Raw genomic sequence first — 22,395 nt, 5'->3', positions numbered from 1 at the left:
CATGCAACTACTCGCAACCATTATCCCCAATGGCAGTTGCAAGGTGTTGCATTGGTGCACCACATGAACAGGTGTTGAAAACTAGCACTCATGCTAATACACTGTATGCTGCTGCAATGCAATGCAATGTGCAGTGATGTCAATGACAAAAAACTGTTTTGTTGCAAGGAGTTGCAACTAGTTGCATTGGTGCAGTTTGGCCTTTTAAGGGCCCCATGGGTGTCTCGGTCCCAGGACCGAGACACCCATGCAAGTTTATCATTTGGGTCTCGAACTGTCAAGTTTGGGGACCACTGTACACATCATTGAGACACAAACAGTACCTGCAGTACATGTCTCTGCACAATCCTCCTCATCCGATCCATCGCTGCAGTCACTTTCTCCGTCACACACATGCTTGTAGGGGACACATTCTGAGCCCTCATTGCAAGGCATAAACCCCAGGCTGCACCTCACTAGAGGCCGTCCAGCTGAAACAAATTGGTGTACAAACACATATTAGGTATTGGACAATGATAGTTAGATGTCACAATTATTGTGAAAGAATGTCACTTTAAACCACTTGAACCCCCAGCATTCCTACTCCAGGGGGAATGTTTGCCAAAAATAAATTTGTGTAGCATAAAATGCACTATTTTATTGAATTTGCTGCTTTAAAAAAGCGTATTCATCCCATTGTATGATGGATAAATTTAAATCTGCACAATTAGTGTGAGCAGCTTTTTTTTCACAATAAACTATAGGATTATTATCCCATCTCTAGCATTTAAATGTCATTTTTTAATTAATTGTAATGATGCAAGGTTCCAACTGATGAGGTGCTTTATCTCCAGGTGGAACTTACTCTTAGAACAGAACAATGACTACAATGCTGATTACAATGGGTGGAAGTATCTGGCTCACCTTGCAAGGGCCCTAGTTGGAAAGCCACAACACAAAGAAGCAGCCATACAACCATGGCTGCAGATGAATAAAAAATCGACCAGATGCTGACCTGAAGCATTTATACTGGCACCAGGTGAGACCAATACCAATTGGATTCATGATTTGGGCAATTAACGCCTGACAGGTATTCATCAGTCTGTGTCGTTATGACAGAGTCATAATATGTCGTTAAGGGACGATTAATAAAATTGAGAGAGTAAAGGACAAAACAAGGATTAGATTTAAGCATTAGTCTATCATCACTTGACTGCAGCATCCAAGGTTTTAATTGTATTCTTGTCACCAATAGAATAAAACATATATATGTACCACTTTGAAAGCATTAATGAAGAATTGAAATTTGAGAGAGAGAAAACGAGAAAACAAGGTTTAGATTTAAACATCTTTGTCTATCATAATAGGCCTGTGTGTCTGCAGCACCCCAGGTTTTAATTGCATTCTTGTCACCAATTGAATTAGAAAGCATTCATTAATTAATGGAAAAAGTATTGATGTCGGCTTTAAATTGCTTGGGGAGTCAAACTATTCCCCCCCGATGATGACAGATTGATACAAAACCCATGCTGTCAAATAAACATAAAAAGATTGTCACGCAAACGAACCAATCCCGTACGTCCCTCTTCGTAGTTCTGCTTCGGGTTGTCCAATCGTTTTTCGAGCAAGGCGGGACTCGCATCCTTGATGTCAGCCAGCAAGTTCATGTGAGCGTTTTGGTTCCTCCAGTTCTACCTAACGCCGAGGCTAACTAACTAGCAACAGTAGCAGCTTCAGAAGAAAAGCCAACAAGCCTCCTTGTCAAATAATTCCTGCTGCCATAGAAAACCGTTCACGTTATTTTCATGCCAGAGAGGCGTCTGTTGAGCTGTGTGCACGTATTTCCCCGCGAAAAGTGGAATTCGGGAGGCTAATAATTGGGGTAACTATTGCAATGCTGTTTGGTTGTTTTCACGACTTTGGTGCGTGTTGTTTTGTGTGTTAGCAGAGCAGGCTAGCTAGCGGCTAGCGATGAGGGGGGGGGGGGGGGGGGGACTCTCTCTCTGTGTATTAGAATAGTTCAAGATGTGAACTCGTTTTTTCTCCCCCGGTAAGAGGAGGTGTGTGTGTGTGTGTTTTGTTTTAGGGAAACGGTTTAAACATATTAACTGCCGTACTGAAACGGAACGACTGATTTGTAGATGTTTAAATATCGGGGTTTCCCATCCCGTGTCACACACAGTGGTGAAGCTGACTTTGTTTTGCCAGCTAACGTTAGTTAGCCCAAGTAGCGCGAGTTGATTGTTGCGCAAAGCAGTTTTTTTTTCTGGGATCACAACAAAAGGATTTCTGATAACAAGCTAGCTGCCTGCGTTCCGCTAACGTTAGGTGTAGATGGCCTAACCCCCGCAGCAAGCCTACTCATATATTGATTGTTTTGTCTTCATTATTGTGAATTTAATGGAGAAATAAAACACCTAAAGACAGACATATTTCGGCGTTTATTCTGCAACTGTGTTGCCAATGCAATCGGTTAGCTGCTGCTGCTAGCGCCCGTGAAGTGAAAGCAAAGCAAGGCCCCCCTACAGCCAGAGATATACGTTGGTTGGCGCGGGTGTCGCGCAACAAAAACAGACCGATCTACAAGCTCACAGCGCGTCGCGTCGCAACGCGCTGTGAGCTTGTAGATCTGCTAGATTCGCTGCTGCGCGACACCGCGCTCGACGAAGTATATTAAAGCCCTAGCCGGCCCTGCATATCTCACACACACACACACACACACACACACACACACACACACACACACACACACAGTACGAAGCTAGCTACTGTAACCGTTAGCTCAGCTGTCAAATACTCCTGTGGATCAATTCGATTGATTTCCACTATGAGCTATAATTCTCAGTTCAGCTATTTGATGGCTTTTAATGGTGTTTGTTTTCCTGTATTCACCAATGCAACAACACACTCAGGCACACCCTGTTATGTTGGTCAACTTCATAAGTTTGCCATCATTAGCTACATGTTATTTAAACATTATTTGTGACCGGAAAGTGCACTGTCTGCGAATGCTCTAGTTAACCATATAGCAGACAGTCTTATGAAATGTTAACAGTGTTGCTGTGGCAGATCAATACTATTTGTTGTAATTCATTATTGGCATTCCTTTTACAATCATTGTTTGTGTAATGTGTTTATTATTGTCATATTGAACTTGGCAGCAGCAGTCTAGTTATGACTGCTATATTATTAAGACAATCAGTGCTGGGATTTCTTTCAAAATAGAAGCTCGGGGTGCCTGGAAGATATGGCCGCTTTTACTCTGTAAGCCCCCCCTTCCGTTCCGGAAAAAAACGGGAGACATATTTTTGCTTGCTTACCTCGCTAAGTTTCAGATAAAAGTCGCTGATGATCTCTCTTCATATTTTGAAAGAGAGGCATGTTGAAGTCAAAAATGAAGAGCTTAGTATATCCATCTGGTCAAAACCACGAAGAGCTCCCTAGATTACGTGCGCAGAGCGCCAAGCCTTTCTTTGTGAACGGTAAACGGGGAAGTGAACGACAACGCAAGCAAGGAGTATGGTGCAGAATGAGAGGCAAATATCTTTCTCTCGGTTGATATCTATGAAAATGTGCTAGTACACGTCCTTTGGATTCATCGGTTGGATTAGTTATGACGTTCCCACATGTCGTACGGTTTGAATGTGTTAACTGTGAATTTGTTTGTAATTGTATGTTTTTCATATGTGTTTGATTTTCCTCCAAAGGTTTCTCCGTCTTAAAACTGCTTGCCCTGGCTTCCAACCTGTGACTCCCTGGGTCAGTAGAGTGGGGCCACCCCAGAGCAAGGGCCCAAATCTGTGCCTCCTCCAGGTCCCCTCTGCTTCTGTGTGTACGAGCGAGTGTGTTCTTCTGACTGAGTTCTCTGGAAGAGAGACCCTCGGCTAACCCCCCTCCCGCGACCAAGATGTCCTCCATCCTGCCCTTCACTCCACCGGTGGTAAAGAGGCTGCTGGGTTGGAAGAAGTCTGCCAGCGGGCCGGGTGGAGCGGGCGGAGGCAGCAGCGAGCAGAACGGCCAGGAGGAGAAGTGGTGCGAAAAGGCGGTGAAAAGCCTGGTGAAGAAGCTGAAGAAGACAGGCCAGCTTGACGAGCTGGAGAAAGCCATCACCACACAGAACTGCAACACCAAGTGTGTCACCATCCCCAGGTACAGTATGCCGCACAACGGTGGAGTAGTGGTCACATTAAGTACGGAACTCCTTTGTTTTTATGCTACGTCAAGATACTCGGAAACAACTGCCACCACATTGGTCTAGCACTTAATTCACCTGTGTGTCTCACATGTTTATGCAAAAACGTTCTTGTTTGAGACATAGTTCAGAAGCATGGGATGCCAAAGCATAGTCTGAGCACTTCTAGACCCTAGTTTCCTTCCACAGCTACTCGACTGTAGTCAAGATGTGCTTTATTCATGTATGTGATCCAGGGGGAAAGATCGATGCTCCACTAGGAATAAATGAGACGTTTTCTATTATTGGAAATTAAAAACAGAAAAATAACTGTGCTGACAGTTCATGGGTGGCAGACATTACAAGGGGTCAGTGAGGATGTTATCAGCCAGTCAGCCTTGATGCCCTAGACTCGTGTTCTCTGGGAACATGGTGTGTTAACAGAATCGTTCTTCACTGATGAGCTGCCAACAACCACGTCACAAAGTCGGTTGTTTGGATGTCTATAGATAGTTGCCTGGCCGTTATCGCCTGAGAGTTCTCCTGTTTTTATACTGAAATGATTGCTGGCTCGATGTGAATGAAATGCTTTTCCCTTGCAGATCTCACTCGAGTAGTAAAGGATTTCCGCACCTTAGAGGGAGGGAGAAGTTGTTGATTTTGTTAGGGTGGGAACTGGGAATTCTGGGAAATTACAACCAGGCACATTTATTGCAGTTTACCTAGCAGCTTTGCAGGTAACCAGCTGTCATTTAGAGGTACCGTTGTATTAAAAACTAAAATCTTGCAACATAGTTTTGCTATGCTGTCAGGAACTGAATATAATGTGGTTTGAAGGGTAGTTGAGATCCCACTTGAGTTAATAACGCAAATTACATGCTATAGTCTTTAGCGGTAGTAGTCTACTATTGTCCTGGTCTTCAGAAGCAACTCTTACGTCATTCGTCTTCATTCCATTTTTTTGTTTTCCGACCATTTTATTGTGAAGTTTTGAGAATGCTATAAAACGGAAAGATAGTTTCTTTCCAAGGTTGCCCCCCTTTTTTCTCCCTTTGAGTGTCTTCAGTGTTTGAACGTCTCCAGATAAGTTCACCGACATACACGGTTGTACAGTAAAAAAAAAAGTTGTATTTAAATACAATGTCATAATTGTTTAAGAATGTTCTTTGTTTCACCAACAGTCTCATTGTGTGTTACTGAATGCCATTTTATGTTTTATCCCCTCCTTAATTCTGTCAAAAAGGCTTCTCTTATTTGAAGTATCCCATCATTCATTTCTCAGATGAAAAGGAATTTGATGTCTTTTCTTCCTGAGACTCCAATAAAAGAGGCCTTTTAATGTTCGCATTACCCATACTGATACTTCTGAATGATCCATGTCCCATGTTTATCATTTGTTTTTTTGTTTTGTTTTTGTTGTTTTCTCTGTGCACAGCAATTGCTCTGAAATATGGGGACTGAGTACTCCAAATACGATAGAACAGTGGGATACCTCAGGCCTATACAGCTACCCTGACCAAACCAGGTGACTATCCTCCTCAACCTATTGTATGGTGTTGCATACAACTTTGATGTGGGAAAGTTGTCATTTTGCAGTGTTGGGTGAGGGGAAATGAGAACGTGTTTATTTTGCTTCTCATTCTCGACCCCCCCCCCCCCCATTCGACTTATCTGGCCACTTTATACATCTTATCCAACATTTCGCTCCCCATTTGCCTCCCAAATCTCTCACCGACACTTTCTGGTTGCCATCCAATCAGATCCCTGGACGGGCGCCTGCAGGTCTCCCACAGGAAGGGTCTTCCCCATGTCATCTACTGCCGTCTGTGGCGATGGCCTGACTTGCACAGCCACCATGAGCTACGCGCCATCGAGGCCTGCGAATACGCCTTCCACCTCAAGAAGGACGAGGTGTGCATCAATCCATACCACTACCAGAGGGTGGAGACCCCAGGTGAGCTGCCATATACTTTTGTTTTGGTTGTAGACCTCCAGGGGTTTGTGTGGTTCAGTGCCAAGAAACAAGAATATTTAACCAAAAATAGCCCAGGTTCCAGGCTTTTTTCACATTTACTTACTTTTTAAGTAGACACAGAATATAGTTGGAGGTGATCTCCCTACTCGTGTATTGAGAAATTTAGACCCTGGTGTTGGGTAAAACACCTAGTGGTTGAAAATGTCAGTAAAGTTATTTGAAGCAGACGGTACCCCACATTGGATGCTATTTGTGCTGCCATTTTTATCGTAGTTAGGACATAATGCAATGCATGCAATTGCCTATATGTCAGGAGACGAGAGACACAAAACTAACGGATTGTAGCTTTACAGTGGTGCTTTATGCCTAGGCATTCAGTCTGGGGAGCCCCAGAGATCCTTGAGGGGGTTCCCGGCAAAATGATTGATGGTTGGGAACAAAATGAGCCCTTATGAGTCTGTAGCTCTGATACTGTAGAAGTGGAAGGTTCCATTTGGTAACACTTGTAACACAGATCGTAAATAATCTCAATTGGTGGTTGTATTTTACAGTAGACCTTTAGACTGGAGGTGGGGAATAATAGGTTCTGTACATCTTTTTCACTTGGTGTCTCCTCAAAACATCTCACAGCGGCTGATTATAGCCATAGTTCATATTAGTTGTAAATTAATCCATCTCTACCCACTTCCCCAACGTATGTTACCTGCTGGTTAAAACACCCTGCTGTTTACCACCCAGTAGTATCACTTAGATGGAAGTCAGCAGTCCTCTATATGTGAAATGGCAATAGAGGGTATTCGTGTGACATCATCAAACCCGGAAGTTATGCAGGAATGCCTACTGAGTGTCAAAAACTACTATCTGACATTGACAACCCATGCATCCAAACAGAAAAGTCCTATCTGATTGTAACAACGCTAAACAATGTTAAACTCACTTTGCATGTTGCTTTGCCACTCAATGTGCCATTCACTTTAAGCATGCGCAATTGCGCATTCCCTCTATTGGCAAATTATTGTTCTAGGTAAGAAAGAATATGTTTTGGGTGTTACTGTTACTCGTTGGCTTGTGATACAGGTCCTGAACCTCCTTTCATATTAGCCTAAGTTGTTGAATGTTAGCTGTTCCGTTACCGTATATGGCTTTATAAGGACATAAGTACTCTAAAGCAGAATTCTGTCTCTCTCTTCTCCACCCAAGAGGGGGTGCATGCATACTTAGTTTAGACTAGTCATTGGTTAAGGTTAGGTTTAGGTGTGCTGCCCCGTGGGAGGCCCACAAGAGACCTCTCACAGCAACTTCAACCATAATCATAAACTTTACACAGTACACATTACACATCATGAACACCTCCTTGTCCTGTGGCAACCCTTCATCTGTGCTCATAATTACATACCATAGAAATTATGCAAGCTGTTACGATACTTGGTTCTCTTTTTGTATGGCATCTTGCTGTACTCTACAACTTACTGTTGTCCATCTAAGTTGTGCTCTTAAAATGCTTAACTTATGACTTCGTATGAATGAAACCTCGTATGAATCTGTATTCGTATGAATGAAACCTCGTATGAATCTGATCTCAGGTCAGAATGGGTTAAAATGCTTAACTTATGACTTGTTCATTGAAAAACGTCACCACATAATCTTACTAAACATTATGCCTACTGCATAGAAGACTTTGGGGGAGACGCGCCATCCCCCCACTTCTCTCACGCCTAAAATATTTTATGGGCAAAAATATGTTTTTGGACTTACTTTTATGGATACAATTAAGCATTGTGAACCCTGTTTCTAAATAGGCTATAAACGACTGAATGTTTTATAGTGCGTGTCTGTCTGCACGCGTTGCGCACGTGCACGCAAATGTGCATGCAAGTGCGCGCGCATGTGTTTTATGGGCGTTCCCCCACTTCTAAAAGTAGCACTACAACACAGAGGAAAGCATTATTGTTTTTAATTTAACACCCCAGAATTTGTAGCAGAAGGGCCATTTGGATGTTGACAATGCTCATGACACGTTATTGAACTTCACATGAACCATGACTAAATACTTGAATGAGATTGAACATGCTTGATTTAATCGGAACCTTGAGAAGTAAAGATGAAAAAATTGACTTATTGCGACCAAAGATGGCATAAATGGAGGTCTCTGTCCTATCAAATAGTATCGCTCGGCGCTCAGGACAGAGATTAATCACAGGACGGAACTTTATTTATATTATAACTGAGCGCATCGCTCCACAGGCTGGGAGTGCCTGTTAGGCAACATTCGATGTCATTACCGGTTGGGACGTCATCCAAAAATGTTCCCCCCCCCCCCCCATTTTTGTGGATGAGACCGAAAATCTTAAAACTTGAATAACTCTTGATCTAAATCAATCTGTCCAATTCTAACCAAAGATTGTTTTTGACGGACCGCCGCGGTCCCGCCGCTAGTCGCGTTAGAATGAATCATAACTACCGTTGTTGTCGATCGCCTCGGGGGTGTTTTGGCTACATCTAGCTACATCCAAGATGGCGCCTGGGTTCACCTTGAAATGTGCTCCGTTGCTGCAAATCGCTGGGCGCTCTGATTTAATGGTCCTAAATACCCCCAGGCGATCGGGGTGTTAACTATAGAATTGTGCCTTTTTCGTCACTCAAAATCCCCATACATGGGGAAAGCCCCCATATATTGTGCCCAGGTCTCGTGGCATCACTATGACATCATCATCCTCATACATGGGGAAAGCCTCCATATATTGTGCCCAGGTCTCGTGACATCACTATGACATCATCATCCTCATACATGGGGAAAGCCTCCATATATTGTGCCCAGGTCTCGTGACATTACTATGACACCATCAGGGATATTAAGCCCATTAAGCTCTAGACGGGCCTGCCCCAAAGTTATTTCTGCAGCTGCGCCTGGTAGCCGGCGAAAACTAGAGTTCTCAACAGGCCCGAAAATTAAGACCCTACATGGGCCCTCATCAAACCCTGTACACTCAAGTCACTGCCCCTGCTGCCACCCTTAGATCTCCATATATGGCCTGGATGGTACTCCATTGCAAGGTGTTGAACATACAAAATATTTGGGCATGTGGCTTGACACCGAACTCTCATTTAAATGTCACATTGATCACATTATAAGAAAAGCAAATTTCAGCATTGGTGTACTCGCTCTAGAAACTGCTTCTCATTCTCTGTCAGAAAAAGACTAGTTCTACAACTTATCTTACCCATATTTGATTACCGGTATGCTGATGTCGTGTATCAAACCACATACAAATCCAATTTGAACATTCTCAACATAGTTTATCCTAGGTTATCCTTTTACTACTCACCACTGTACTATGTATGAGAATCTTGAGTTGCCCTCTCTCACTATAAGAAGACAGCGCCATTGGACCCAGTTTATTTTTTAAATGTATACACAATATCTCTAACAGTTTCTAGTACCATCCACTACCAATTTGCAGTTGAGGCACTCCGCCCAACCCTATTTTTCTGTTCCAACAGTCTTCAATGCATTGGGTAAGAAAGCATTCATATTTAAAGCCCCCTCTGATTGGAACAATTTACCAACACATATTCGAACCATTCCATCCTTTATGTTAAAAAATGCAGTGTCTTCATATATAAGACCTCTTGTACATGCCCATATCTCACTCCATTTTATCTATTATCTATATATTCATTACTTAATATTATAATATTACTTACGTACTCCTCTTGTCCACCATGGGACATAAGGTTTCAATAGGATTGTTCATTGTAGTTTCTTACTATATTACTATACGCTCATGCAAACAATGAATCAATGAGATTAACTAAATGTTTCTCTTTATCAAAAGTTCTCCAATGCTGAAAACCAAATTAAATGTATCTTAATGCTGACCTATAGTGACAGTGATACTGACGGAACAACTTTTCCATCTTGTTGCTACTCTGCTTGTCTAGTGCAATACCCTGTTTTGTGTTTTGTAACTGTTTGTTTTGTGTTTTGTTTTGTTTTCCTTTTTATTTTCTGTTAATCACCTTGTATTGACTGTATGCTTGTGGACCCTCGAAAACGAGATATTGTATCTCAAGGGGTATTCCAAATAAAGAATTTCAATATATATATGGAGCTGACCTGTTCTGACATTCCATATGTTGATCTGACCTCATCACACCCTGTACACTCAAGACACGCTCCATATGGTCAGTGCACGCGACCTCGCCCTCATGCGTCTTACTGGTTAGTAATAAATAAGTCCCATAACTGCTCAAAATGTAATTTCAACTGTTCTCCATTTAACTCTGCAGTGTTGCCTCCCGTTCTTGTGCCAAGACACTCGGAAGTTCTGACGGAGCTACCACCGCTTGACGATTACACTCATTCCATACCTGAGAACACAAACTTTCCTGCAGGAATTGAACCTCCTAACAACTACATACCAGGTTAGTGCAATTTCATCTAAGGGTCAGGAGGATGACTGTCTGACCAATCAAAGCATCAAAGGTTGGATGATGCACTAGAAGAGGAGAATTGCGTGGGGGTTTGGGTGGCATGCCACACAAGGCTAAAGTACCCGTCTACCACTGCAGAATCTAGGTGTTAAGTGTTAGGGTTCATTGGGCATAGCGACTAAATGGGGTTGGGAGGGTAAAGATCCACATCGATGGTGGAGACGGCAGCAACTGAAATGTGCGTATCCCAAATTGTCTTTGCATTGAAGTCTTCAAAGAACAGCAAAATGTGCAAGTGGAGCTAATATACCAGGGGATGCATGGTTATCTGAGATGGAAGTATGTCCGGGCCATGAAGGAGGCTCAGCATGACAATATTTATATTCTTGTCATCGTTTTTGCTTTTAGACTAGTTGGTGTATCTAGTATTATCCCTAATAACAATGAGTTCAATAACATGTTCTTTAATTATAATTTTATTATGTTACAAGGATGCCACAGTGAGTAAGCTGTTGTGTTTGTCCTCTAGAAACCCCGCCCCCAGGCTACATCAGTGAGGATGGGGAGGCAAGCGATCAACAGATGAATCAAAGTATGGACACAGGTACCCTAGACTAGACACTCCCTGTCGGTTTCTGTTATTCCCATTGCCGTTCAAACTCTCTTTCTCCAAGTCAACAGTAAAGCAGCTTCTATAAATCATGTTAAATGGTTAACTTCCTGTGTCCTGTACCTGTCAGGTTCTCCAGCAGAGCTGTCCCCCAGCACCTTGTCCCCTGTTAATCACAGCATGGGTAAGATATGCGCACTTAGCTCATTATAAATCTAACACTACTATAGACAGAGCTGAGCTTCTTTTTTTCCTGTTGGCTGTTCCGTTCAGGGGTCGCCAGTCGCCACAGAGAGTCATCTGCCTCCATCTCACCCTGTCCACTGCCTCTTCTCTCACACCAACTAACTTCATGTCCTCTTTCACTACATCCATACATCTCCTCTTTGGTCTTCCTCTAGGCCTCCTGCATGGCAGTTCCAACCTCAACATCCTTCTACTGATATACTCACTATCCCTCCTCTGTACAAACATGTCCAAACCATCTCAGTCTGGCCTCTCTAACATCTAACTCTGATGTGCTCATTCCTGATCCTATCCACCCTTGTTACTCCCAGAGAGAACCTCAAAATCTTTTGTCTGTTACCTCCAGCTTTGCTTCCTGTCTCTATACCATAGCTAATCCCATCTATTTTGCATGATATTCAAGATATATTGTTTGATGTTAAAAATGAACGAGTACTACTTCAGTCTAGATAATTTGATTATACTAACTTAATGTCGACATTGTTTTCACGTTTTCCACGTCATGTAATGTATAATAAGGTTTGGACTAACTGCAAGTGTAAAATCTAGGCAGTATTATCAATATGATCATATAATAGTGCTGTAATAGTGCACAACTAAATTGATGCAATGGGGGGGAAAGGACGATATAAAGGTGTATAATGTCCCGTTTCAGACCTACAGCCGGTGACCTACTCTGAGCCAGCCTTCTGGTGCTCAATAGCCTATTACGAGCTGAACCAGCGCGTGGGAGAGACCTTCCACGCCTCACAGCCCTCACTGACAGTGGACGGCTTCACAGACCCCTCCAATTCGGAGCGCTTCTGCCTCGGCCTGCTGTCCAACGTCAACCGTAATGCCACCGTGGAGATGACCCGGAGGCACATAGGTAGGTTCCTTATAAACACCCACTGTGTGTCACTAACGGAAAGAAACGCTTCATCCCTAATTGAACTTGCCTGTCTTCAAGCACAGTCACGGGTTCGAAATATAACGTGACCAAAGTTTCATTTCTGCAAATTGTATTTGTGACTTACAGAAGTTGGTGACCCTAGGGTCACTGCTTTTCAATTTCAGCTGTCATCAGAAGCAAAGGCTGTTTTGCCTTAGCAAAGGCTATGTTTCAGGTATCTCAGGTAAACATGTTAGTTTTAATTCTAGATCATATTAACTTTGAAGAATAAAACAGGGAGGGCTGACATGCGCACACGTGTAGCATGTATGTGCAACCTTTCTTTTCTCCACAATGCACATAGTGCAGCATGTACACACACATACTACAAAGACAGTGTTCTATTTCACCAATTTACAATTTACAATTTAGGCATTTAGCAGACGCTCTTAATCCAGAGCGACTTACATTTAAGCAAGAACAAAGCATGGGAATACATCACATAAAAAGCATTTATCATGAAACATGCGTAAGCTAAGAAAGTAACAGTGGAATATTTATATAGTGAAACTATACATACACTATACATATAAACTATACATCTTTACTACTATGCTATATATGTGTACTATGGCGTGCTATGACTACATACAATACAATTACAGTGCTGTCTACATAACATGCTATAAGTCTGTATCAAATGCTATATAATCCAACAGAAATGCTATCTAAGGGTTTAGGGTAAGTGCTAAGGGCCATGATGGAGTCTGAAAAGGTGGGTTTTCAGGCTACGGCGGAAGATTGGGAGTGATGCTGCAGTTCTGACTGCAATGGGAAGTGCATTCCACAGTTTTGGAGCCAGAAGGGAGAAGAGTTTGGGACGTGTGGAGCGTTGTCCCGGCGTTTTTAGTGAGGGTACTTCCAGCTTCCCTGCGTTGGCTGATCTGAGTGCGCGGGAGGGTTTGTAGGGTTCAATCATACTTGTAAGATATGGGGGAGCCATACCTTTGGTTGCTTTGAATGCCAGCATCAGAGTTTTGTATTCTGTGCGGGCAGCGACCGGGAGCCAGTGGAGGGAGCGGAGCAGGGGGGAGACATGTGAGAATTTTGGCTGGTTGAAGACCAAGCGAGCTGCTGCATTTTGGATCAGCTGGAGAGGCTTAAGTGCACATGCTGGTAGGCCAGTAAGGAGGGAGTTACAGTAGTCGAGTTTTGATAAGACTGTTGTCTGGATTAGGAGCTGGGCTGATTCCTGGGTGAGGAACGGTCTAATTCGTCGTATGTTATAGAGTGTGAACCTACAGGATCGAGTGACAGCTGTGATGTGAGGTTTGAACGAGAGCTGACTGTCCAGGACAACACCAAGATTCCTGGCTGTTGGGACAGACGTTACCAGGGCGTTGTCTACGGAAATAGTTAGCTCCCGCATAGGGCAGGACTTAGCTGGGAAGAAGAGAAGCTCAGTCTTGTCTGGGTTCAGCTTGAGATGGTTGGAGGACATCCACTGTGAGATGTCAGCCAGGCATGCAGTGATGCGCTCTTCCACCTGAGTGGTAGAGGGGGGGAAGGATAGGAACAGTTGTGTGTCATCGGCGTAGCAGTGATAGGATATATTGTGGGCAGAGATGATAGTGCCAAGGGATTTAGTGTACAGTGAGAAAAGGAGGGGACCAAGTACAGATCCCTGTGGGACCCCAGTTTGGAGGGTTCGGGGGGATGATAACAGACCTTTCCAGGAAACCTGGTAGGTCCGGTCGGTGAGGTAGGAGGAGAACCACTTTAGTGCCGTTCCACCGATGCCTAGCTCCGCTAGGGTGTCTAGGAGCAGCTGGTGGTTCACTGTGTCAAATGCTGCTGATAGGTCTAGGAGAATCAGTACTGCAGAGTGGGAAGCAGCTTGGGCAGCATGTAGTGCTTCTGTGACTGCCAGCAGGGCAGTTTCTGTGGAGTGGGCCTTCTTGAATCCGGACTGGTTGGGATCCAGCAGGTTGTTCTGTGAGAGATGGAGAGAGAGCTGTTGTGTGTTGGATTTTACAGTTACTTCAGAGGCTAGACCAGGGTTCCCCAATTAATTTTCTGGGGGCCGAGTCGGCACGCGCGAGATCGAGGTCAATTTTCACCCCATTTGAAAAGGACCCCCAGTTTGACATGCAGAGGCTACTGACCCCCATGTAATGCCCCCCCCCCCCCCCCCCCCCCTTATTTATTTATTTTCTGAAGTTCTTCCAGGGGCCACAAGGGGTGCTCTGCCGGCCGCAGATGGCCCGCAGGCCGCTAATTGGGGACCCCTGGGCTAGACGGTCATGACGTAGAGGACCACAATGCGTAGAGGACCACATTTCTGACGTGATCCGTCCATGTGGCACCTAGTGCCATTCGTAGCATTCTTGTTTAGACATCATCCACAGCCCTTTCTTGTTGTGCTGTGAGGGTCCATGTCTCTGCCCCATATAGCAGTACTGACTCCACTGTAGCTATGAACGGCCGCCTCTTGAGGTGTTGTCGCATGTCTGATTACCACAGGTGATTGATGTCTGTTTCCATTTTTTGTTCACAGGAAGAGGAGTAAGGCTTTATTACATTGGCGGGGAAGTATTTGCTGAATGTCTGAGCGATAGCGCCATCTTTGTCCAGAGTCCAAACTGCAACCAGCGGTATGGATGGCACCCTGCAACAGTCTGCAAAATACCTCCAGGTAAAGGCCTCGACAGAGTCCGTTTTGACTAGTGTTGGGGGTGAGAGAGAAGACACACAATGCACCCAATCAGGGCGTGACGTTGCGTACGTCAGTGACACCCTCGGCCAATCAGGGCGCTGCGTGCGTACGTCGGTGACACCCTCGGCCAATCAGAGATTATGAATTGGTTTTGACTGGACAATAGAATTGTTATACTTCTAGCTAGCTTTAGTTATCAGGCTGTCAACCAAACCACCCTGGGATTTCAAGATCATGCAAATATAAACAACTGAAGAGGCTGAGAAAAGGAACCATGAACCACTAGTGGATAAATATGATCATCCGCAATGAAAAAAGCATAAAAAGCATTACTACTTTTCCTGCTTGTGTTGTTGGGATCGTTCCCAGATTGATGGATGACGGAATGGAGGCGAGATATTTCTCTCCTCCTCCATTGCTTAGCGCTTTCTGCGTTGATTTCGTTCAACTCTGTAAAGCACTTAACCGGTGGAAAAGTTGACATGACAATCATTGAATCGCATTTCTCTCTCACAATTTGGCTTAGGTGGTTACTTTGTTGCAGCCGCTGCAGTTGGTCCACCCCCCATATATTTACATTTCGAATCTTAGTGGTGGTGTCTCTAGATTTTATAGTATTCAACCAAGAAAATGGAGCGACAGTCGCATCCAAGGCAAACTGGCATTGTGGTTGATCTAGGGGGGCATGATCATTTCTTTATTTCTTTATTTAAATGATGCAATGACTGTCTACAGAAAGTGTGTTAACATAACGGTAAACAAAGTATTGAGCATAATGCAATGAGAAAAAAGTGAGCATAGTTTGTCCCCAAAGGTAAGTGTAGCTATTGACATTTTGGAATTAAATAATTCCACACATTAACTTGCTTGGATATCAAACATAAACGATACTAATTAGACAAAACTGTTCGAAGCCCCAGAGCACCACAGAGGGTTATTCCGGCCCTGGCCAGACTTACCAGCTAATGAGAGTAGTAAGCTCTGTCGCCAAAATGACAACATATCTGAGCTATATTATGTTAAAGTATGCCAGACATTGATGGAATTAAAGCTATGTTTTAGCCTGATATGAGACTGAAGACTGAAGCAGTCCACTCAAGTAGAGTCAAGTGAGTGCAGTCTACGGTCTGGATACATGAGGGGTCATAAGTGCTATATTTATTATATATATATAATGTATCTATATTTATATATATCACCCATTCTTGAGATAAGGGACAAAACTTTTTTCAAACTAGATTTTTTTTTTTTTTAAGATACATTCAAATCAAATAGATGTATTTGTAGACACGGGTCTCAACTACCAATCTTGAGAAGGAACAGGTTTTTCGCATAACATTTATTTCTAAAATGGGACATTTATGCACTTAAAGGTATATTCAGTGATTTCACTTACCGGTAATTCAAATATCACTTATTTTTTTGTTTTGTTGTGATAATCCTCCCTACTATAGAGTGTGCTGGCCATATAAGGAGTTCCTCCCTGTCCCCAGTTAACCCCTGGGGGTAAAAAAACCTTAGGTTTCGTTTTTGACTCTCTATCCTGATTCATGTCAACTCCGTCAGACACACTAAAATCCCTTTTAATTGAATTTGATAATTTCAACAATAATATAAAGTCCTCAGTTATCTTATAATGGCTTTCAGTAATCAAGTTAAGTAATACAATTATTTTAATATTGTTTTGTTCCAATATCACACCATTATGAAATATCCAATTTCTCAAATCCGTCATTTCAACCTTTATTTTCAATATTATAACATGAAAACCATGTAAAAAGAAAAAAAATCATCATTACGTATCATTTCAGTTGGTGTTTCAATACATGAGCACAAAAGATTTAACATCGAATTTTCTATTTCTATTTCTATTATTCATATCAATTGACATTTAGAAAAATAAGACTCCCAAAATGTTGTACTTCATAATTAATTCATATTGAAAATCTCACCATGTATGGAACAGAGCAGAAAACCCACGACGATGGCCAAGGTTCGATGGTCCATGTTCACGGCGTCTTCCTCTTCAGCATAGGATCAGACATAACCTCTTGATGACAGTGGATAGCCAGGATTGAGGGGAGGAGAAAAGAGGGAAACGGAAGGGTGGTCACAGAGGTCACCCGGAAACTCCCACTTCTACTAAGTTTTTTTCTTCTTCCTCTTCCGTTTTTTGCCACCGTTAGTTTGTGGCTTTGCCTGTCACCCCCTGACACATTCAGTTACACTTCAAATGTGTTGATGATAGACTGTGCTGCAGGGGTTGGTCCTCATCACATTCTGGTAAACAACATGCTCACTCTGCGCTGGCTGATAAGGGCTATATTTGTCCCCCTAAACCTGCCTGGGTGCATTCTGGAAGGCTGTGACTTGTTTTTGACAAAACGCAGTTTAACACAAGTTACACATGTGTTAATGACGGTGGTACATAATATTGATATTGGTTAATATGGGTTATTATGTCTTGTTTAAAATTAACACAAATATTTGTCATTACCACACAAGTTTGCATCAGACACACCCTTTGTGGTAGCAATTATACAATATGTACAGTATGTTAACATTTGCCCATACAAGTTACAACTGATGACAGAATGAACAAATGTCAGGTGTTATACAAGCTGCTATGTACCATACCTTCCGTTTGCTTCTCTCTATACAGTCATTTTATGTTCAAACTATCTAAAAAAGCGCTTAAATGCTGTCAATATGGTCAAGTTGATATATTTGGCTCGGTTCCTCGTCGTTACTTCATAAAAACCCAGAAAAAGACAGCACTCCACATCCTATATTGAGTTGCCAGTGGACCAGACAGTGTGTTTGTGTGGTTTGGGAGGGGGAGATAAGTATGGTGGGCTGCTATCTCTCAGCCCACTAGGGCAGCAACTGGGGTCTTTGTCAGAACCGCCACCTCACACTACCACCTGCTGGAAGGGACTGATAGAAGACTGCTGCAGGTCTTTGGCAGAAATAGCAGCATAATACCCAGAGCATATGAACTACAAGTAGCAGTACTGGTAATTATTATCCGATATTACGCCACATGGGGCTGATAAGGGTACAAATTGAGATTGTATGGAGCCTAGTCAATTCATTAAATTACTATTTATTTTATTTATTTTTATTATCTTATCACTATAAGATCATAGTAATAAAGGTACATGCAACCATTAAACAAAACTTTACAGGAGACTTTTAAGTCTATAGTTTTAGGTCTTCTTGACAATAATCTAATTTAAGCCTTTGAATGTGAGAATATTAAAACAATCACTTAGATGTGTTAGAAAAGACTTGGAGGAAAAGGTCTATTGCAACGATATTACAGCAGAATTCATCATGTATCGTGAACACACTTAAAATGATTTTCCCAAAAGAAAAAGATAAGCACATCACCTATACACACACACACAATTCATTTTCAATATGAGCACAGCATTTCCAAAGGTGCTTCGACAACAAATGATTGCTTATGCCAGCTGATTTACAGACTGAACCTTTTTGTTTTGTTTATGATGGAAAACAGCATGTCCAAAACAATGGAGGTTTAGTGCTTTGGTGGTGAATTGTCGTATGAGATAGTGATACCTATATATATATATATATATATATATATATATATATATATATATATATGCCGCTTTTGATACAGAGTAGTATTGATGCGTTCATGTTTATGCCAAGAAAGTAATATAATGCCATCGGAATTCGATACCCAGCCCTATTCTGGACACACAAAATCCACCCTTAAATGTAGGGTAAGATTGTCTACTTGTATAACCCATTGTCATGAGTGCCAAGTAGGACACCTGCTGGTTGAATGTGTTAAGTTATTTAAAGCGTTAGTAGTGTGTGCATATATACCGGTACAAATATTTTAACAAGAAAGAAATGTCACGTGGACAACTATGTCCGACCCACTGACCCTCCCTGTTCCCTGTAAGGTTGTAACTTGAAGATCTTCAACAACCAAGAGTTTGCTGCTCTGCTGGCTCAGTCAGTCAACCAGGGCTTTGAAGCAGTCTACCAGCTCACCAGGATGTGCACAATCCGTATGAGCTTCGTTAAAGGCTGGGGAGCCGAGTACAGGTGAGCATGGCCATACTGAGCAGCAAAAAGGAAGAAGAAACATTCGTATAAAACCAAAGTATAAAATAATGTTTTTTTTTGTTTGTTTTCTTAGCTCAAATCTAAAATTACTATACACAACCTATATACCGGTACATATTTTAGCGTGATGATGATTAAGTTTAAAACGAGTAATGCACTGTTTGGATGTCATCTTGAATGAGATTAAAAACGAGTAGTTCTTTAATCAAAACCTGCTGTGTTGGAGGACAATGAAGCATGGGAATCAAACTGGTGAGCTTAACTTTTATTGGCTTTTATTGATGTGGGCCTCGACACGTCATCACGCAGCTCGTTTTCAGGAAGTAATTAAAAAAATATTTCTATGGACTTTTGATTAAAAAAATATAAAGGGAAGCTCTGCACACTCAGATCTGCGCACAATCAATTTATTTGGCAAGCTTTCAGTCTACTGACCTTCAGGCACATGCCTGAAGAAGGTCATGTTCCCTTTGTGGCTCCAGCACCTCTCAAGTTTTTTTCAGCGGATGAGCGGTGGTTCTTTTTCTATTTTTGTATGGACTTTTGATATAAACACACAAATGAGAATTTGCCAAATTCTTTAGGCATCTATTATATGATGACCACGGATATGGTCTAAAAGTGTGATTTCACTACACCTTTAATGGTTAAGTTCTGTCACTATGATTGGATATCATTCATATTCACATTCAGAAATAAAATAATAAGTCCTTTCCAGCAGCTTTAATGCAAAGACTGGGGTGAACCAGAGCAGCAGAAGTAACAACACTTTAATCCTTTTGTGTCTCAGGCGGCAGACTGTCACAAGCACTCCTTGCTGGATTGAGCTGCATTTGAATGGACCCTTGCAGTGGCTGGACAAGGTTCTGACCCAGATGGGCTCCCCGTCTGTGCGCTGTTCCAGTATGTCCTAAATGGCTCGAGGAACTACCCAAACAACGTCAGCCTATTTACAAAGATCATGAATTCTTAAACTTGTGAGTCCTATCATGAAAAAATAGAACCCCCACAGAATGAATTTCTGTACATAACTTCATAGTATTTGTGGCCCAGTTCCACTCCCAGTTTTAACTTTACACGTTCACACACACAAGCATACGTATGGAGATTGGACACACACACACACACACACACACACACACACACACACACACACACACACACACACACACACAGGCCCAGACATATATACACATCAATACATAGACTTTTCAGTATAGAATTTGGCACTTTGTTACCCATCTATGTCATGCACCTTGTTAAATTGCTTTTCCCCAAATCCTTAATATTAGATCTATTTGTGGTACAAATGAAATGTATATTGGTTTTTAGTCCAGGAAGCAGGGGGAAATAACCAAAAATATCTGTGAATAGTTTCTCAGTATTGGATATTGCTTGTATGAGTAACACAAGCTTGAATGCTAAAATGAAATTTTTTTTGGTCCACCCCAACCATTGTTCTGAACCTAAGTTTACTTTTCTCTGGGAAACTTGGACCCATGTTTTTGTCTGGGGGGAGTTGGCTTGGTTAAGAATTATGGCCTTGGTGGCCGATCCCCTCTAAGGGGACAACGCCACATTGTATTTACGAAATTAATTCCCAAAATGATTTCACCCATTGCCCAAACAACCCCGCACCCTCTCCTTTATTTTATTTTTTCAACTCTTTGACGTGTGTCGTTATAAGACACACCTCTTAATGGACAAATAGGAATGTTGGCAAGAAAAGAATCAGCAAGAACCCTAAACGAACCGCCATAATTGGCCTGGCTGTAGTTTACTTCTTAGTCATTACACGGCACTCTTCCGTGTCCTAGTAGGTTGGTTTGATTTGCACCCCCTTACAGAAAGTGGATTTAGAAGCTAATGAGACTTGGGCCTAGGTTTGCTGGGTGCACTGGGCAGGGACCAGAAAATATCAAGCTGTTAGAAAGGATTTTTTTCATTTTCTTTTTCATTTAGTTTTTGACACGACACTGGGAGTCCTGGAGCTCTCCAAGGTGAAGCGTCTTAAAAAATAAAAAATAAATAAAAAAAAAGTCTCTCACCGGGAGAAATTGAAGGCATCAATGAATTTCATTCTATATTGTTTTTAACCTATATCCCCTTTCTTTTGCTACTTTTTTGTATTCTCATGTATTTTTATATATAAATATACTTAAGATTTTCTGTCCTTCACTTTTTATTAAAGTAATATTTTCAAGACCACAGCTGTTTTTAAAGTGACATGGAGACCATGGATCATTCCTGTTTTACTCAAAAAGGTTCAGCTTGAATCCAATTCCCAATGAAAGCCCTTTGTCTTGGTAAGAAAAATCACTGCCCCACATGATGTAGCCTGTTTTTTTTATCTTATTACTTTTTATCTTTCAAAAAATAAATCTGGTGCATTTAAAGTACACAAAATGGTTGATTTGCCTGTAACCCCAAATCTGCTTTCCTTCCTATGGTTTTAATGATTCCAGAGGCATGTTGTGAGAATTTTCATAGTCATTCATCTCTTCACTTAAAAAAATTTGAATAATGGCTCATTTGACCTCTTGACGCCTTTTTTGGTGCTTAGATAAAGGTAAAGGTGAAGCAGATACAATTGGCTTTAAAATGTTACAGAAACATGGCAGTATTCCAGAATCTTATACCAGAAAGGAAGAGCGAATGAGTCTGCACACTGGGACATCCTGTGTTTTAAATGTGTGTATTGTATTCGTTCCTGTCTATGAAATACTGTATGTTAAACAAAGACTTAAACTAGCTTGCAGTATGCCATTCTCGTCATTACATGGCTGTTGCAAGTGTTTTTTTTTGTTTTTACATTCGTTTTTTCTTTTCCTTTTTTTTTTTTTTTTCCTTCTCCCCAAACCTCCTTTATATTGATGTAATACATTTGTTTACCTTACAGCACTAGTGATTGTACTTTAAGTGCACCTAGTGGAGTTTGGATTTTGGGGGACTGAACCATGTGTTTAGGGTCCAGTGTTACATTCTTTTATCTTTGGCCTACAAACATATGAATGTGAAAAGAAAAAAAAAAGCATTGCAAATCTGATGTGGACCAGACGACGTACATATACATAACAGTAGTACAGTATGTGTGTATTTAACAGTAATCTTTTTTGCAAAGCAAGTCAGTACAGTAGATGTCGCAGTTGTTTTACCAGTAGAGGGCGGTATTGATAGAGCAGTTTTTTTTTTTTTCGTTTTTTTTTTTGACCATAAGCTTCTCAGGCGTGTGGCATATTATGCAGACTTCATAAAACACTAATAAAGATTTTTATTCTCATGATGA

General features: G+C 41.9%; 2 protein-coding genes across 3 annotated transcripts in view; one reads left to right on the top strand and one right to left on the bottom strand.

Annotated features, from left to right (window-relative positions):
- The window catches only part of lrp13 (low-density lipoprotein receptor related-protein 13), a gene marked incomplete at both ends in the record, with an annotated part of 8,750 nt that extends 7,104 nt beyond the window's left edge, over positions 1 to 1,646 (bottom strand). The window contains 3 exons of the mRNA XM_083783523.1: positions 324 to 470; positions 904 to 915; positions 1,559 to 1,646. Coding sequence (XP_083639649.1) covers positions 324 to 470; positions 904 to 915; positions 1,559 to 1,646 — 247 coding nt within the window. The remainder of the gene's footprint in view (positions 1 to 323; positions 471 to 903; positions 916 to 1,558) is intronic.
- smad2 (SMAD family member 2) lies at positions 1,644 to 22,395 on the top strand. Of its 2 annotated transcripts, none has more exons than XM_083784122.1 (11): positions 1,644 to 1,861; positions 3,687 to 4,128; positions 5,586 to 5,675; positions 5,911 to 6,104; positions 10,416 to 10,550; positions 11,089 to 11,151; positions 11,300 to 11,353; positions 12,071 to 12,283; positions 14,844 to 14,981; positions 18,944 to 19,088; positions 19,900 to 22,395. In XM_083784122.1, exons 2-11 carry the CDS (start codon positions 3,887 to 3,889, stop codon positions 20,021 to 20,023), a joined length of 1,398 nt encoding a protein of 465 aa, XP_083640248.1. In that variant the 5' UTR covers positions 1,644 to 1,861; positions 3,687 to 3,886; the 3' UTR covers positions 20,024 to 22,395. The 2 variants fall into 2 exon arrangements, with proteins under 2 accessions (XP_083640248.1, XP_083640247.1); XM_083784121.1 differs by having other exon boundaries at positions 11,089 to 11,163.

The sequence above is a fragment of the Protomyctophum parallelum genome, assembly GCF_964188405.1.
Source record: "Protomyctophum parallelum genome assembly, chromosome: 15".
Classification (NCBI taxonomy): Eukaryota; Metazoa; Chordata; class Actinopteri; order Myctophiformes; family Myctophidae; genus Protomyctophum; species Protomyctophum parallelum.
The sequence above is the reverse complement of the archived record's forward strand: the minus strand, read 5'-3'. Positions and strand labels throughout refer to the sequence as shown.

Coding starts and splice junctions, on each gene's coding strand:
- smad2 (XM_083784121.1), top strand. CDS start 3,887: ATGTCCTCCATCCTGCCCTTCACTCCACCGGTGGTAAAGAGGCTGCTG. Junction 4,129..5,585: donor AAGTGTGTCACCATCCCCAG/GTACAGTATGCC, acceptor CTCTGTGCACAG/CAATTGCTCTGAAATATGGG. Junction 5,676..5,910: donor AGCTACCCTGACCAAACCAG/GTGACTATCCTC, acceptor CCATCCAATCAG/ATCCCTGGACGGGCGCCTGC.